General features: G+C 38.2%; 1 protein-coding gene and 1 pseudogene across 1 annotated transcript; one reads left to right on the forward strand and one right to left on the reverse strand.

The window, feature by feature from the left end:
* Positions 1 to 3564: 3564 nt before the first annotated feature.
* erp27 (endoplasmic reticulum protein 27) lies at positions 3565 to 9686 on the reverse strand. Its single transcript, XM_076090818.1, has 7 exons — positions 9629 to 9686; positions 8884 to 8969; positions 7571 to 7708; positions 6101 to 6217; positions 5052 to 5177; positions 4713 to 4910; positions 3565 to 3606 (listed from the first exon to the last, which is right to left on the reverse strand). Exons 1-7 carry the CDS (start codon positions 9684 to 9686, stop codon positions 3565 to 3567), a joined length of 765 nt encoding a protein of 254 aa, XP_075946933.1.
* A 4628-nt stretch (positions 9687 to 14314) lies between these two features.
* LOC142948595 (retinal cone rhodopsin-sensitive cGMP 3',5'-cyclic phosphodiesterase subunit gamma-like) lies at positions 14315 to 15246 on the forward strand (annotated as a pseudogene).
* The last annotated feature ends 465 nt before the right edge of the window (positions 15247 to 15711 follow it).

A 15711-nucleotide genomic window follows, 5' to 3' on the forward strand; every position in this document is an offset into this window, starting at 1 on the left:
TCTGGGTTTACACATTTCCTGTTTGTCCAGCATAAAACGTATATTCACAGGTGCAACATATACTGTGTGACAAAAACACCATAAAGTGTAGGGCGATCAACTCTTATCTTCTCCTATATTAGGTGATACGGTATCTTCTCAGGTCACATATAATACTGTGTTTACTGACAAGGCCCTATCTTTACTATACCAGGACCAGAAGGAGAGAACGCATTTCACCTGTTTGAAACTCGCTGCATTGGTTCACTGTAAGTTTATGATTTGATTTAAAATGCATTTTACTTGTTTTGAAAGCACTTCCCCCTGCGGTTAAAACATTTTGCCATTTGATGAATGGGTTTACAACATAATCATTTATGTATTTCTTTCATATTCATCACATATCTCTTCCCTACCGCTCCTTTAAGTATATCTATAGGTTGTTTATTGACCTTGAGTTGACACTTCTGGAGATGACCGTGGACCTCAGACCTAATAGACCAGGGCTCCAACATGTCTGTATCAAGCTTTTAAACAAACAAATCCCACCACCAATAACGGCAACCCCACGTTAACACACCAGTGAGATATCTAAAGGACATATCAGTGTTAACAGCATCTTTGTCTTCTAAAGGGTACTACAAAGCAAAGAGTCTGTTCTGTTTGAATAAAATATTTTTTTTAAATTTAATTTCAAAGAATCTTCACTGTAAATTTCCTTCTTCTGTCTTTGGTCTCTGGCAGTTTTACTCCACTTGCATGATACACACGCATCACATGGTTGCAACAAACAAGCTTTAAATGACCAGTTACAGGCGTGCAGTTAGAATTAAACCATTACCTCAGTGTGCGTGTGTGGATGCTCATGGCTTACAGAGAACATTTTAGGTTGTAGGTAAGAGCATGTGTAACCTCACCAAGGTGTCATTTACGGGAAATATGCTGTAATGCGCCAACTGAATGATATAAAATAATAGATTTGGGATTTTGTATAAAGGTATGTGAATAAAAGAAAATGTAAACTAGGAGATATAATGCAGTATATAACAGTGCAGACGTGTTGAAGGAGAGGGGGCCTAAAAGTGTCCATATTTTTGCAATCGATGCGAAAATTATGTTTCGTATTATAAATACTGAAAAACTCCTGGGAGAGAGAGATTTACTGTGTACGGCTCTGTGCTTAGCAGACTGATAGCAGATCTCCTGCAGCACCAGAGACTTATTAGCCATAACTCACTGACAACAGTGACACTATGGAGTCATACCACAGCTATTTAATCCTATCTAATGAACCACATACTGTAGCCTACTACTATACAATATCTATATATTCTGTCAAATGCATCAGGATGACCTTATGGAAGGATAAACAGACAGCAGCCCGTGTCATTTAAAAAAAAGTTTGATGTATGGAAATAATGCGAGTTAGAGACGTTTGTGTTTGAGCATGAGATGAAGGAGTAGAGTTGTTGAACAACATGGGAGATGTCATGAAAGAAAGGCTTCTCACCAGGGGCGGACGAAGTATTGAGATCCTTTATTTAAGTACAAGTAGCAATACCACACTGTGAAAATGCTCCACTACAGGTGAAAGTCCTGCTTTGTAAACAAAAATGTACTTCAAAATAGGCCTAATTGTGCTCATTGTGCAGAAAATGCTCCCTGACAGTGTTTTACTGTTATATATGTCTTTAAATAGATTCTACTGTTGCATTAAAGGTGGCGTCAGCGATTCTAATCTAATGCTTCTCGTCAAATTCAGTGAATATCTGCTCACGGCCCGCTAGCTGTCCGTTGTGTGTGTGTGTGCACTGATTATACTGTACACTGGCTCTGAAAATGGGACACAAACAAAGTGGGTCGGAGCGGGCCTCACACTATTCCAGCCAGGAAAGGGAAAGGCCTTGGATGTAGAAAGAGAATGAAAAGGCAGCGAGAGGGACTGTAAATCTGGAGGGGGGGATTTTGTTTGGGTGTTGAGTTTAAATATCAACAATCTTTCTTCGGAAATGCTGATTCCACCTTGAATGTGTAGTTGTTGCTTTCTTACTGCTGTAGATGTGTACGTGTCCTGTGTGATCAGTCATCTTTTCATGAGCTCAGAAAAACAGTTTTTAACACTGTAAAAATAAATGCCAGTGAAATCCACAGTAATTTAATGTGTTTATGCACAGTAAAGTACTGTATATTATTACTGCATACTATTTCACAGTAGAATACTGTGTATTTAATGGGACATTACAGTACTCAATAAATTACAGTAGAAATCAAAGTAATGAATTATGTACTGTAGAAAATCACAGTAACCAAATGTATTGAATAAATATATAATGTATTGTATAAAAGTTAATTACGATGATTTTTTAAATTTTTTATAATAAGTTACTTGTCAATTGCTGCCATTTAACTACTGTAAATGTTACGGTACATTTCTTAAATTGCAACTTTCCTGCTAATCCAAGAGAAATACATTTTATTATTTAGTTTTTGAAAATGACATTAATATTAGAGCAATTGTTATTAAACAACAATTTGAGATCCTAACTGAAGATCCTCACTTAATACTTCTACTCCTTAGAAGCCTAACTTTATTTATTAAAATGACAGAAACAATGTGCTAATATAGAACCAGTCGTGCACCACATTTATCAACTAACTATTCAACACAGGGGCATTATCTTACAGCTTGCCTGTTGATGGTTTAAAGTCAACACCGACTGCCTCCATTGCAGCCGTAAACAAACTCAGATGGCGGGCGACACACGGTGTATATTTCCGCCTGGCCTCTGAGAAACGTCCACCTGCCAGGCTTTCCCAATTCCGCCGGATGCATCCGCTTGGCAATACAACACCACTAATTATACTGATCCCAAGTCTGGGCCTTGAAAGTCCCTTCTTGCTTGGGAGAATATTTCTGGGACAAGCCCAAACATTTTCACTCTTGATGTCTCCACTCCACAGCCCGTCTGTTTTGCTTTTATAGAGCTTTTATTGCTAAAATACGTATTTAGAGACGTCTTTGAGTCAAATCCCTTTTTAAATTTGACGCCCTGCTTTCAGCTGTGTGTGATTGCTGCCTCTGTGATTCCTTGCTATTCATCATTGGTATTTGTCAGTTTATCGTGTACAGATGATGTTTTTTATTTTTATTTACACACTTTTCTTTCCAGGACAAATCCTATGAGAAACTTAACGGCCTTCGTCAAGCTCTTCCCAGTCTTCTCTCTGTCAGTCTCTCTGAGGTCGGTGTGTTGTGGTCCTGACAATAACATTAGTGGACAGACTAACAAACTCCGCCAGATCTCTGCGATTTGTGGCCAGTAACTTGCGGCCCGCTGACCAGACCGCAGACGGGCTCACACTCGCGTAAACAAACAAAACACAACACACACACGGTTAAATATGTGAGGACACATGAGACACACACACACATGCAAATGTTTACTTTGCATAGTTTCTGTTGTGTTGGAGGGAAGAAATTCGAACACACAGCCATAGTTTCACAGAAGGAAGAATCAGACGGCCATTTTCCATTCTGTTTTTGTATTTAATACATATGAATTAATTTACATTTGATTAAGAGTCCTAGAGCTCTGTTTTGGCCTCGGCTTCTGCCTGCTTCACCTCCTGAAAAACATAAAAGAGCGACAAGTGAAATACAGGAGAGAGTGAATATGTGACACTAGTTTACCACACGTGCATTCATTTAGGACGTCAATGTCACCAACATTGATGCATTATGTGATGGAATTTAGTCTATTATGGTTCTGCTTCACTTCTAGTTTTATCTGTCAGGAATTTTAAATGTCTCAGTTTGAGAAGAATATATCATTTTAAAGATTTAACAGAAGAGAGAAAGAGAAAAACACAAAGGGCTAAATGTTGTACTATAAAGCCCCTTGTGGCCAATTTGTGATTTGGGCCGATGTAAATAAAATTGACTTGACTTGAACTTCTAAACCACATTTGCCAAGTATAGTCAAAGGTCCAGGGAGGTTACAGTCGCTCTGTCGCAAGCAATAATCCAGTAATCGTGACGGAGCCAGAGAGAAAAGTACAAAACTGCAACTTTAAGGTTGACATTTTTTTTATGTTTTTGCTGATTTTGGCTGGTTGTTGATAATTGTACAGAATGAGTTCGGGAACCCGAAGAGGGTATTTTAAATAATGTCATTTTTTGTCCTCTAAATATGAAATCCTTATCTGTTAATTCCTTTCTTGTCTATGACACCTGCCTTGAACTGTATTCTGCATCACAATCTGATTTATATACTAATTTAAATGCCATCTATTGGCCCTCTACTTTAATATTATTATTATTTTAACTTTATACACCATATGATTTCAGTATTTCTTATGCCATTTTGTTGATATCCTTGTTCTTACTCTGGTCCCAATTGTTGTAGAGCTTCAGACTCTACTGTGTGGTGCAACAGAGCAAATTAGTGCACAAAGTGAGATTTCCTGTCTTTTGTGTGGCACATATACTTTACAGTGAGGCCAAGAAGTGCTTTTATTCTTGTTGAACATTACTGGTGTGCTCCAACTCACTGCCACTTTCCTTTCACGACAAGTGAACGAGAGCTCCTGTTTAGTTTAATTGTGCTTTTTATTTGAAATCACCAAACTGCAGCTCTTTTTTTACTTTAAATTGTTCCAAATCTTAACCAGCTGTTGCAGCTACAAGGTCGTAATATATCCAACCATCAGCAGTGATTATAATGGCCGCTCACCTTCAGTTCCCCTCGTAAGAAGGACTGGCAGAACTCCCGCACTCGCTCAGTGGAGATCTCTCCAGCGGGCAGGAGCCACTTCATGTCAGAGCTACCATCATATATACCAACTCGTGGGAGGTCCTTGGACTTGAGGCCAAAGTAGCCCAGTGACCGGGAGTTGGACGTCACTGCTCCATTAATCAGCACGAACAAGAACTGGAACACAGTTTTTATCACTTCATTTAGACAGAAATGTAACTTCTACTATAATTTGATTAAAACAAATCACACTGTTGTATTTGAAACTATTGTTTTTTTTTTTGTTTTTTTTAGGTGAAGTCATTTGAATATTCTCACCTTGCCTGTGAATTCAGGGGCCAGGGCTCCCAGTCGCTCCTTCAGCTCAGTGTCTTCTTTACTCCCCTTGTTGGCAAAGAGCAGGAGGTGTGTCTTCACCTCTGAATTGAACAGGCCCACAGCGGTCTGAGGAGGGAGAACATATATACAAAGAATGAGGGTTAAGACGGGAGAAGTTATATTCTAACTGGCCAACCGTGATCTCCTTCCCTTTACCTGCTCCAACAGTGACAAGCAGGTCATTTTCAAATCTCATTGTGTTGTTTTCTCTTTGCACTGACGTTTGTGCGACGACTTACTGGATTGTGTCAGCCCTGCAACCTGCCATTCATGTTGGATACACTTATATTCTTGGAATACTCTCTGAATACCAGTGATAGAGAGCAACGAAGTACATTTACACAAGTACTGTTCTTACAATTTTGAGACATGTACTATCATTTCAGAGGGAAATATTGTACTTTCTTTAATGCATCTGACAGTTACTTTTAGAATAAATCAGACTTTTAAAAATGATACAGTTTCAAGAAATAACTACCTAACAGTATATAAACTAGTTATAAACGACTTGAAAAAAAAACCTAAAACTTTGGTAATCATTGACAAATGCTGCTTGGACAGATACATCAGAAATAATAATCTGAAGTATGATATATAATAATATAACACTGACTGAAATTCTGCTGCCAATTGAGTACTTTCACTTTTGATACTTTAATTACATTTAGTTGCTAATAATTCTGTACTTTTCCTGAATGCATGACTTTTACTCGAGTATTTCTACAGTATGGTATTGCTACTTTACTCAAGTAAAATATCTGGATACTTCTCCCACCACTGTGGTGGGAAAATGAGAGTTTGGCAGTGGAGAACATAAAAGGTGTATTTGGAGGCTTATTACTCTTTTTAAAATGTGTATTTGTCTTCAATGAAAACATTCTTAAGTACAGTTTTAAGGGATAAATGACAGGAAATGAATAACAACTATTGACAGACAGAGGCAGGCTGTTGGCTCCAGAAAAAGTGATGACGACATGAGTTGGACCTACCACTTGGTTGTACTCTGTGATGTATCGGACCTCATTGATGGTGATGAAGTTTACAAGACCGTCAGCTTCTAACTTCTTAGTTGTGGCAATAACGAGGTTCTCCTGGTGGTTATCTGCCTGGATCACATGACACACATCATCATTGTCATAAAACTGATGTAAGCTGTTCGGGACTGTAAAATATGTGTCAGAGGCAAAAAGTTCACAAGTTAGGTAAAAACAGACACTAATTAAACAGACACACATCATTTATTGACAAATTTCATAATCGCTAACATCATTCGTAACACTGAATTAATCCTATCTAACGAAATTATAGTTTACATGCTATTATATGCAGTTTAACCTGCATGGTGCTGTTCACTACCATTGCCTTGGGTTCCTTTGATTTAGTTTAGGTTAAGACTGAACATTCTATAGCTAACGTGTATGACTCATTCTCATTGTTCTCAGGTGGGTAAACTGGTAACTATTCAGTAAAATGTTGTACAATTGAAATGTTTTAATTCATTAACAGCTTGAATAACACTCAGGGCAGCTGAATGAATGAGAAATGCAGTAAAACTTGTTATTTGTACGAATCACCCATTCGTTTTAGTCATCGTTAAAATGTGAATGACACATGCATAATATGTGTAAATACAGCTATTGGTGCAGAATTCATGTGTAAAGAAAAAGTGTTATAACACATGTATTTAAGTTGATTTTGATTTTACTATCGTATTAGACGATTTGATGAATGTATTTTGAGCCATACCTGATGAATATAAAGAGATATGCTTTTTATATAATATATAAATGATAAAAGAGAATACATAAAGCAGAATATATGTAGATGTGGGCTATATGATAATATAATCGTTCAACAAGAGATTGCATGATAATGGTCCTCACATGTCCACGATAACAGAACCATATTTGATTATGAAACGCCTGTTATGAATTTTGCGCTATATTCAATCCCTCTTTTTTCTCTATCAAAATATGGAAAAAGTAACAACTTGCGTCCGATTTTGTGTTATTGTGGTTTTATAAATGTAATTTATGGTGTTGTTAGATTGCTGCTAGACCAACCCATTAATAAAGAAATCTCCACTCTGTCACCAGCTTCATCCACAAAGAGCAGCAGTTGATTAATCACATTTATTGACCTCAGCGTGCTTTTGTGTGAAATGGCGCTTACTGCCAGTACATTGTGGCCACTTATTGGTACGGCAACATATGCGTCCTCAGTCCATAGATATTTATATTTATGTTTATCTCTTCGGCTATTTTTGGACAATAATCTTGTTTATCGTTTTTTTTTTAAGCAATATTGTCAACAGGGCAATGTCAATATTGCCCCACCGTACCTATAGGCCTACGCTAACCTGCGTGACTCCTTGTCAGTGTTCTCAGCCGTCCTCAGGTCCCAACCCTGAGACCGGATAACATTTCCCATTGAAAAAGATGCGTCATGGTGCAGAATACCTTTCTAAAAAGGGTGATGGTGTCTGAGGAGAGACTGTAGTCCGCCAGCACCTCTTTCTCCGTGCAGATGGCTACAGGGACTGAGTCAACTCGCTTTGCAGCTGAAACAAGTTCCTGATAGCCGGGACTTTCCTCTCCCTGGGACATGAGAGAAAAACAGAGTTACATCTCACCTTCATCAATCATTCTTTTGTTTTTCTTTCATTATTGCACACTATGTAGTGATTTTAATAACATTTCTTGTCGTTTTCCGTGACATTTGTGGATTACTACACATCTATCGTATTTCTTGCACAACCTGCTTTGGAATCACATTCCTGAATCCACAGGTAGGAAGTAAAATGAATCTTTCAAATCCTAGGCAAGCACTTTGAGACGCCCTGAGAAGGGAAGTTAAGCTGATATGCAGTATCAAATGAACTATTTCCATTTTGTGCTACTTTATACTTCTACTCCATTACTTTTTAGAGGAAAATGTTTTATTTTAGCTGGAAGTCGGCCAATGCGGCAATAGGAGCTTTAACAAACTATCATTATCTGCGGAACTTGGTTCCGACAGTGGTCGATGGCTGCCTATAGCTTCCAAAAACTGGCTCCTGTAACCATCCTTTTTCCACCAAGAATATGTAAAGAAACAAAGGAATATACCGGAAAGAGAGAGATGAGGTCTGACTCAAAGGAAGGTGAATCATGTCTATTCTGAGCTAGTGTATGAGCTCTGGCAATCCATTTTATCATTTTGCAGCCTGTAATATGTGTTCAATCCCAGTGAGTCACAGCACCAATATTTTGGTCTCTTTTTGCCTTCAGCATCACGGTCCATATGCTCTCTCTTCCATTCTCCTCTCATGAAACTTCTCCCTGCGTTTGTTTACGAGAGGGTCAATGAAGCCAATCCCACAAGTCCTCAGATACGTATGCATTTCCTGTCGAGTGGCCCGCCATCTTCCCCCGCACACAGAGTCTGGCCAACGGGCTCGCCTCTGTGGGACGGCTAGCCACTCTCTGTCCTCAAAGCACCAGCGCTGCCAAAGGTGTGGCCACAGGAAATTCGTATTCTTCTTCCAAAATCTATTCGTGACAACGGCATCAAAAACCCCAGGGTGCAAACAAATGCTGTATTTTTGGAGCCCCTCACAGTCTCACTCTCAGCTAATTGGTCCGATCATGTGTGGTTCGCCGCGTGCATGTTAGCATAATAAACTAAGCCGTAAAAACAGCCCCCCTGTGGGCTTGTTTAAAAGATGTCTAAAAGCTGATTTGAGCCCATGGTTGAGACTTTTTTTTCTTTAAATGGAATTTTCATGTCTGACCTCCAGGAATCCGATGACCACCACTTCAGCAGAGTCGATGAAGGCCTCAGCAGCTTTGGTGTCAGTCAGTCTGGGAAGGGCACTGTCTGAGACAGAAAGACACGAGATACACAATACAGCATAATTTGCGTCTTACAGTCCCAGTCCTTATTGTCTCGACAGTGTTATGAGTCTACAGCCATGCTAGCGGCTCAGTGATGCTGTACTTAGATACAGATAAATGTCTTTACATTTCATGACAATCTATCCAATATTCTTTCATTCAAAACCCCAAATGTGAACCTCACAGTGTTGCTGAAGGAAAAGTCACGAGATCACCACAGTAGGATTCATTGTCTGGGAACTATGAATATCTAGACAATATTATGTGGCAATTCATCAAGTAGATGTTTAGATATTTCACTAGATAAGAGTGTCAGGGGATCATCAAAGTCAGTAAGGTGCATCATCTGGTGACCATGAATGTCTGTTCATGGCAATCCATCCGATATGTCCACCTCATGGTAGAAGTAAAGGCAGGGGATCACCAACATGAGAAGGATTCATCCTTCGTGGACTATTAATCTTACACAAATCTTACACAATTGGTAAAAATGTGATGGTTTAGTGGAAGTTGTGAAAGACAAAGTCTACAAACTGTGTAGTTACAACACTTTGAGGCACGTTTGATTTTCCCGCACTGAAAGCAGAGAAAATAACTCCTAGAAGACAATCAAGAAGACTCGTTATACTTAAATCAATTTACCTTTCTCTGTGGCAACGACAGAAGACACCAGGAGGCAGAAAAACAGAGTGATCAGCATGTTTCAACTGATTCAGCTGACAGAGTGGCAGGAAAAGAGAACAAAGCAAGGAATGTCCTGAAGACTCTGTAGCTGTTTGACTTCGTACGAGGAGTTGTGTCACCTCTGCTCTGTGTCCGACAGTGGCCACATGGCAGCCGGCTGTGGCTGCTGCAACCTCTCTGGGATGTGATTGGAGCCTTTCATGAGAACCAGCCAGGTGTTCTCGATAAGTGGGCGGGCTGGGACGTTAGACTACGTGTCACCATGCGACAGGGGACGGGTGAGAGTGTGTGTACAGTGTGGTGTGGGGGCAATATGGGGTTGAGGACAATAATGGTCCCATTGGTCCAGCTGACCTTTGCTTTTGAGACACATCGCACACCTTTTCTTGTGGCTCATTAGTAGCATCTTCTGAGCAACTTTGCTGTCAAAATGTCTTGTGCTGCAGTGTGCTACATTAATCGGTTGTGGGTGTGAGGCTTTGCTGACATAGCAGCCTGGTTAATATTCAGGCTGCAGATTTCGAGTGAGGAGGCCGATGTGACCCGTGATTAACTAGGCTGCATTCTGGTGCATTCACCACAGGAGGGACACAGCTCCCAGCCATCCTTACTTATTGGTATTCGGAGACGCAATCTCACTATTTTCTTTATGAATAGCTGTTATTATAAGAAATCGAGGTGTGAATCTAGATGTTATACTCTTGATTTTCTTCTTTTTGTTACCTTTTTAACATATTTTACCTTGCTGTTTTAAAATATTGCAAATCCTCTGAGTACATTGAAAAGTGTGCAATATAAAACAGATTTATTATGTATTTATAGAAATACTTTGAAAATGTAAGGTATTTATTTCCAACATTCAGTAAGTGCAAATTAATATATGTAAAGAATTCTCAGTAAATATCTCAAAACAATCTATGTGAGAACAAGATTTGAACAAATCAACTGAATAACTTCTAAATAATGTCTAAATGTGACATTTCAATATTTATTAATACTAGATTTTTAAACTATTAGTGTGTTCAAATTATAATAGAGGAGCAACTATTAAAATCTGAAACTGTCACCCAAGACGAACAATAAAACATTTTCTTACGTAACTTAGAGAGACAGAAAAGCCCACAAACTACCACCAAACCACCAAGTGTTGATGTTAAAACTAAAACTAAAAGCCTCTGAAATGCAGATTTATTCATAACAGCACCAATGATATTATTAAACTAAATTCCAGAACAATAATTTATATGAAGTTTGATGTTTTACATGATGATTTTAACATTTTTCCCATTGACAGAGGAACCTGCTAAAAATGTTCTGGCGAGGTATAGTTTGGTCGACCACAGAGCAGAAAAAACGTCTGGATGCACAAAATACAAGGAACTCTTCAGGACAAAATGGTCTGAACCCTGTAAACTTTCTCTTGTGCCTCAATAAAATCCAAATACTCTGCATACAAATCTAAAATTATTGAAGATAAAAAAGGTTATTCTGATTGTAAAGAACACAAAAATAGCCGCCTAAAGCTATTTAGTGAGGACAATAATGACAAAAAAACAACTGTAGTCGGGGAATTAGAGACTCATTACTCTCGCCTTACTGTCAGGTCTGGGGTGGGATGTTTGTTCACATGGGGCTTAAGGGCAACAGGGCAACACTAATACTGCAAATAGGTCAACAGCTCACGCCATAGGTTTATGACTTCTGATGTATGTACAGGTGACGTAATAGTGACACTGCAACTCTTCTCAGGCAAAGACCAAATAAAGCTTCTTACAAACACTTATTCTCTCTCATGAGCGTGACAGCCCAGTGAAAGGTGAAGATTTAGATCACAGCCCACAAATGACTGCGTATTATTTCGTGTACACTAGTCAGTGGTGGGCCGTCAGGGCCAGCGAGGCCTTCTCTGCTGCCCGAGACACAATCACAAAGTTATAGCTATTTTATTAGTTATTTATTATATAACTGTTTTGTGACTTTTATCAACATACTATACTATGACGTATTTATGATGTTTGTTGATGATGTAAATGCATTTTTATGATTTTTTGACACATTATACTTTGTCTATTTTAAAATACTATACTACCACTTTTTTATTACTTTCTTCGATGACATATTATGATTTCTTTAAATACCATACTTTTGACTTTATGACTTTTTTAGTAAGACTTCATTATGAATTCTGCGATATAACTATGATTTTTTTCATTAAATACGATACATTATGATTTTTACTACACCATGCCTCTTTTAAGGATTCTTTTACTATACTTTGACTTTTTAGGACTTTTTAGGACACAATATACTATGACTTATTTTTTTCAACGTGCTGTATTAAGACATTTTCATGATTTGTTTTCTATACTATTCAGTTACTTTTTATAATTTCTTTGGACATACTAGACAATCTATGATTTATTTTACAAACTATAACTTGACTTTATGACTTCTTTCAGCATACTATACTATGTTTTTTTTAATAACTTATTTTCAACATACTATATTTTTTATTTTTGGCAAACTTTTTTATTTTATTTACACCAGAATAATAAAAAAAAAAGTTTATATCATACTCTACTGTTAATTACCCTCTTATTTCAAGATAAAATAATACACCAGCTAGCAAAACACCCTGAATGTGTGCATCTGTTTTTAGCATTCCACTTTAGGGTCAACAGGGTCTTGGCTGATAACACTCACACAGGGTATCTCTCAGTGACACTTATCCCAATCCTATTACAGCCTGTTAGCTGCCAGCTGGTCAAACCTCAGAGTGAAGAATTGAACCTTCTTGTCCGGGCAAACAACAACGTGGAGAGAAAACCTCTGACTAGTGCCAGACAGGCGTCACCTGAAGTATTCTGGGTTCTGCATTGAGCCTTCTGTGGAGCCATCAGAGTTGTTTTTCTATATTTAGTTTTGTCTGTGTTGCTATGTACTAAACTACTTTTAGCTACTTATCTTTAACTACGTATTTGCTATACATGTGCAGTATTTCTCAAAGAAAAGATACAGCAGACAATTCTATACATACACTATATATACTATATAATTGTCCATGGCTCAGGACAATTCACAAAATGAAATACCAGAGCAGCTTCCAATTACTTCTGACAGGCAGAATACATCTTCAATGTACGGTATCATAAAGAAGAAACTGAAAGTAGAGGAGATTAGAGGAAATTAGGACACAAAACAAGGTACACACAGTCATGATGATTACTGTGCTTAATGTGCTTTCTGTGACTTTGCAAAGTGTAATCCTACAGCCAGTGTGCAAAAATAGACACCACACAGTCTTAATAAGCTAAATCAAAAAAAGCAGATGAACAAGAAAATGGGGTTTGAATTCAAATTGTCTGTCAAATAATATAAATAGTGAAGATTTAGCGCCAAAATCGGATACTATAACAAAATCATAGAGACTGTCTTTCATGTTTGACCACCCTCAGACGTGTCTTTGCATGTCAAATCAGCACTTGTTCACCTGTCAGTGTTGTCTCTCTTTATCCCGAGTCCATTTCATGAGGTGAGGGATTAAGAGCTGAGTGGTGCTCTGTTCTGTATAAGTGATTGATCTCAGGGCTTCCCTGATCTTACATCACATGCTGAAAGATCTTCGAACCAGTGGTGTCAGGACACTTGTTTGTTTGCAAATAAATTGAAAATATATCCCAATCTTTAGTATTTTACAAATACTGCTGGGCTCTGTGTCATAGGGCTGCTGTTAAGCATCATGTAATATTAGAAAATTGCTGTTTTCAAGTCTTTACATGGCAGTAAATAAACTGCGACTTGGAATTAAAATCGAAATATTCCATACCATCAGACATCTAGACGTATTATTGTTAAATGTAGGAGTTGAAGTGGTGGAAGAAGTATTTGGATCATTTACTAAAGCAAAAGTAGAAATACCATAGTCTGAAAATACTCCATTACAAGTAAGTGTTGAAGGAAAAATGTTAATAAAGTAATGGAACAGAAGTATTACAAGCAATATGTACTTAAAGTATCACAAATAAAGCTGTGATGAAGAACATTGATATCATTGTTTTTTCTTTCACAATTACACATAAATGTATGAGTATTTTAATGTTGTGGTCAATGTGGAGACAATTGTAGATACTGTGTATACTCCGTAGATTAGTAGTATAATACTGCATCATATCATATAAGCATATCATGTGTTTTTAATGTAAAAGGTAGCTAGTAGCTATAAGAGTCAAATTAATGCAGTGGAGTAAAAAGTACATTTCTCTCTGAATTGTAGTGAGGTAGAAGTATAAAGTAGCAGAAAATGCTCAATAATCATAAATAATCATTAATACATAGTGAAAACAAAGGACATTGTTTTACACCTGCGGTTATTTTTCATATACAAGAAATAAATTATTTCTGCTAAGCAAAAAAAAAAGTAGTTACTTGTACTGTAATACAATTGTAGAATCTGATGCTGAGGGGTAAAGTGTGCTGTGCTGTGACAGACTGACTGACAGACATCTATTGAGAGATCTACAGTAACTTGAAGTACACCTGTACTGTATTTATATCTCGCTTTGCTTTATCTCGTCTATTCGAGGCTGAGCTGGTACAGAAAAGGACAGAGCTGAGTCGGCACATGAAACAATCGCACACCATCTGATGGGATTAGCCACTTGGAGGACTTTAAAAAGGGGACCGACGGACGGAGAGAGACAACCACAAGTGAGAAACAAGCGAGACAGCATCAGAAAAACACTTTGACTTCAACAGAAGGTGAGTTGAAACTGCAATTTTCTCAGCTCTGCTACAGCTTTGATAACATGTAATGCTTCACAGAAGAAGAGGACAGACAGAGTGACGGCTTTATAGCTGTTGTTCCTGAGTATTATGGCTGAAAAGGAGCTGAAATGAGATCTGATGTTTTTACTGGGACTTCAAAAGGAACAGTTCTTTGTGCCGGCCTTCTTGTTGGCACTGCTAGAAGCCCGGTCTCTATTTCTTTGTAATGTCCTCTTTTCACTCGATGGATTTGGATGAACACAGAGTAGTTTTGAACGCTGGTTGCACTTTCTTTGTCAATGCTTAATGTATCTATGCTTTGATGTTATGTCCGTTATTTTAACAAGCTTGATTTTAGATTTTTACTGTAATGACACGGCTATGAAGGAGAGATTATCAGCTGACGGATCTCATATATTTTGTTCTTTTTCTTTTTCAGTAAATAACCAAAATGGCAGACGTAGCACTTCCCGCCGACAGGAGGGCACCTCCCAAATTCAAGCAGAGGACTAATCGTACCTTCAAGAGCAAGGCGCCTAAACCCGGCCAGAAGGGGTGAGATGGATTTAAGATCGCACACAAACAAAATAATACACAAGTGTTTACTTTAATTGTCACTTTAGTCCTACTTTCAAGTACGAACTTGTACTTCTCAGTTTGTACTGATCAGATCTTCTTTGTCTCATGCGCTCAGATTCGGAGACGACATCCCCGGCATGGAGGGCCTGGGCACAGACATCACGGTGGTTTGCCCATGGGAAGCCTTCGGGGACATGGAGCTCGGCGACCTGGCCAAATACGGAATTGTTTAGCCCTCTGGCCTCTGCCTTTACCCGTATTGCCACAACTGCCCCTCATGTATTCCAACTTTTGACTGTGCAGCTAAAAATCTTGTACTTGTTCCATAGAGAGGAGGCAGATATTGATTAATAAAAGGTTTGACCTGGGGGAAAAAATAGATGTCCTGCACTTTCTCTTGTCTCATGCACTTTCTCTGCCCTTGCCTTAAAAAGGAAATACTCAAGTAAAGTAGAAGTATCTTAGCCTGATGCTATGTGAAGCATATTAAAGTGAATATTTAATAAATGTAATCAACAGAGATTTGGACAATTTATTAAATTGTAAAACATACTGTTAATATGCTCACCTCAAAGCCACCTCACCCCAGGCAGACACCAGTAATTTATCTCACTGATCATCGAAAACACACTGAATTCAAACTTGGAAGTGTTGAAAATGGGTGTTACAGTCATACTTAGAGGTCCAGTATGTAGGAT

The sequence above is a fragment of the Anarhichas minor genome, unplaced genomic scaffold, assembly GCF_050575085.1.
Source record: "Anarhichas minor isolate MPS153535 unplaced genomic scaffold, ASM5057508v1 ptg000012l, whole genome shotgun sequence".
Taxonomy (NCBI): Eukaryota; Metazoa; Chordata; class Actinopteri; order Perciformes; family Anarhichadidae; genus Anarhichas; species Anarhichas minor.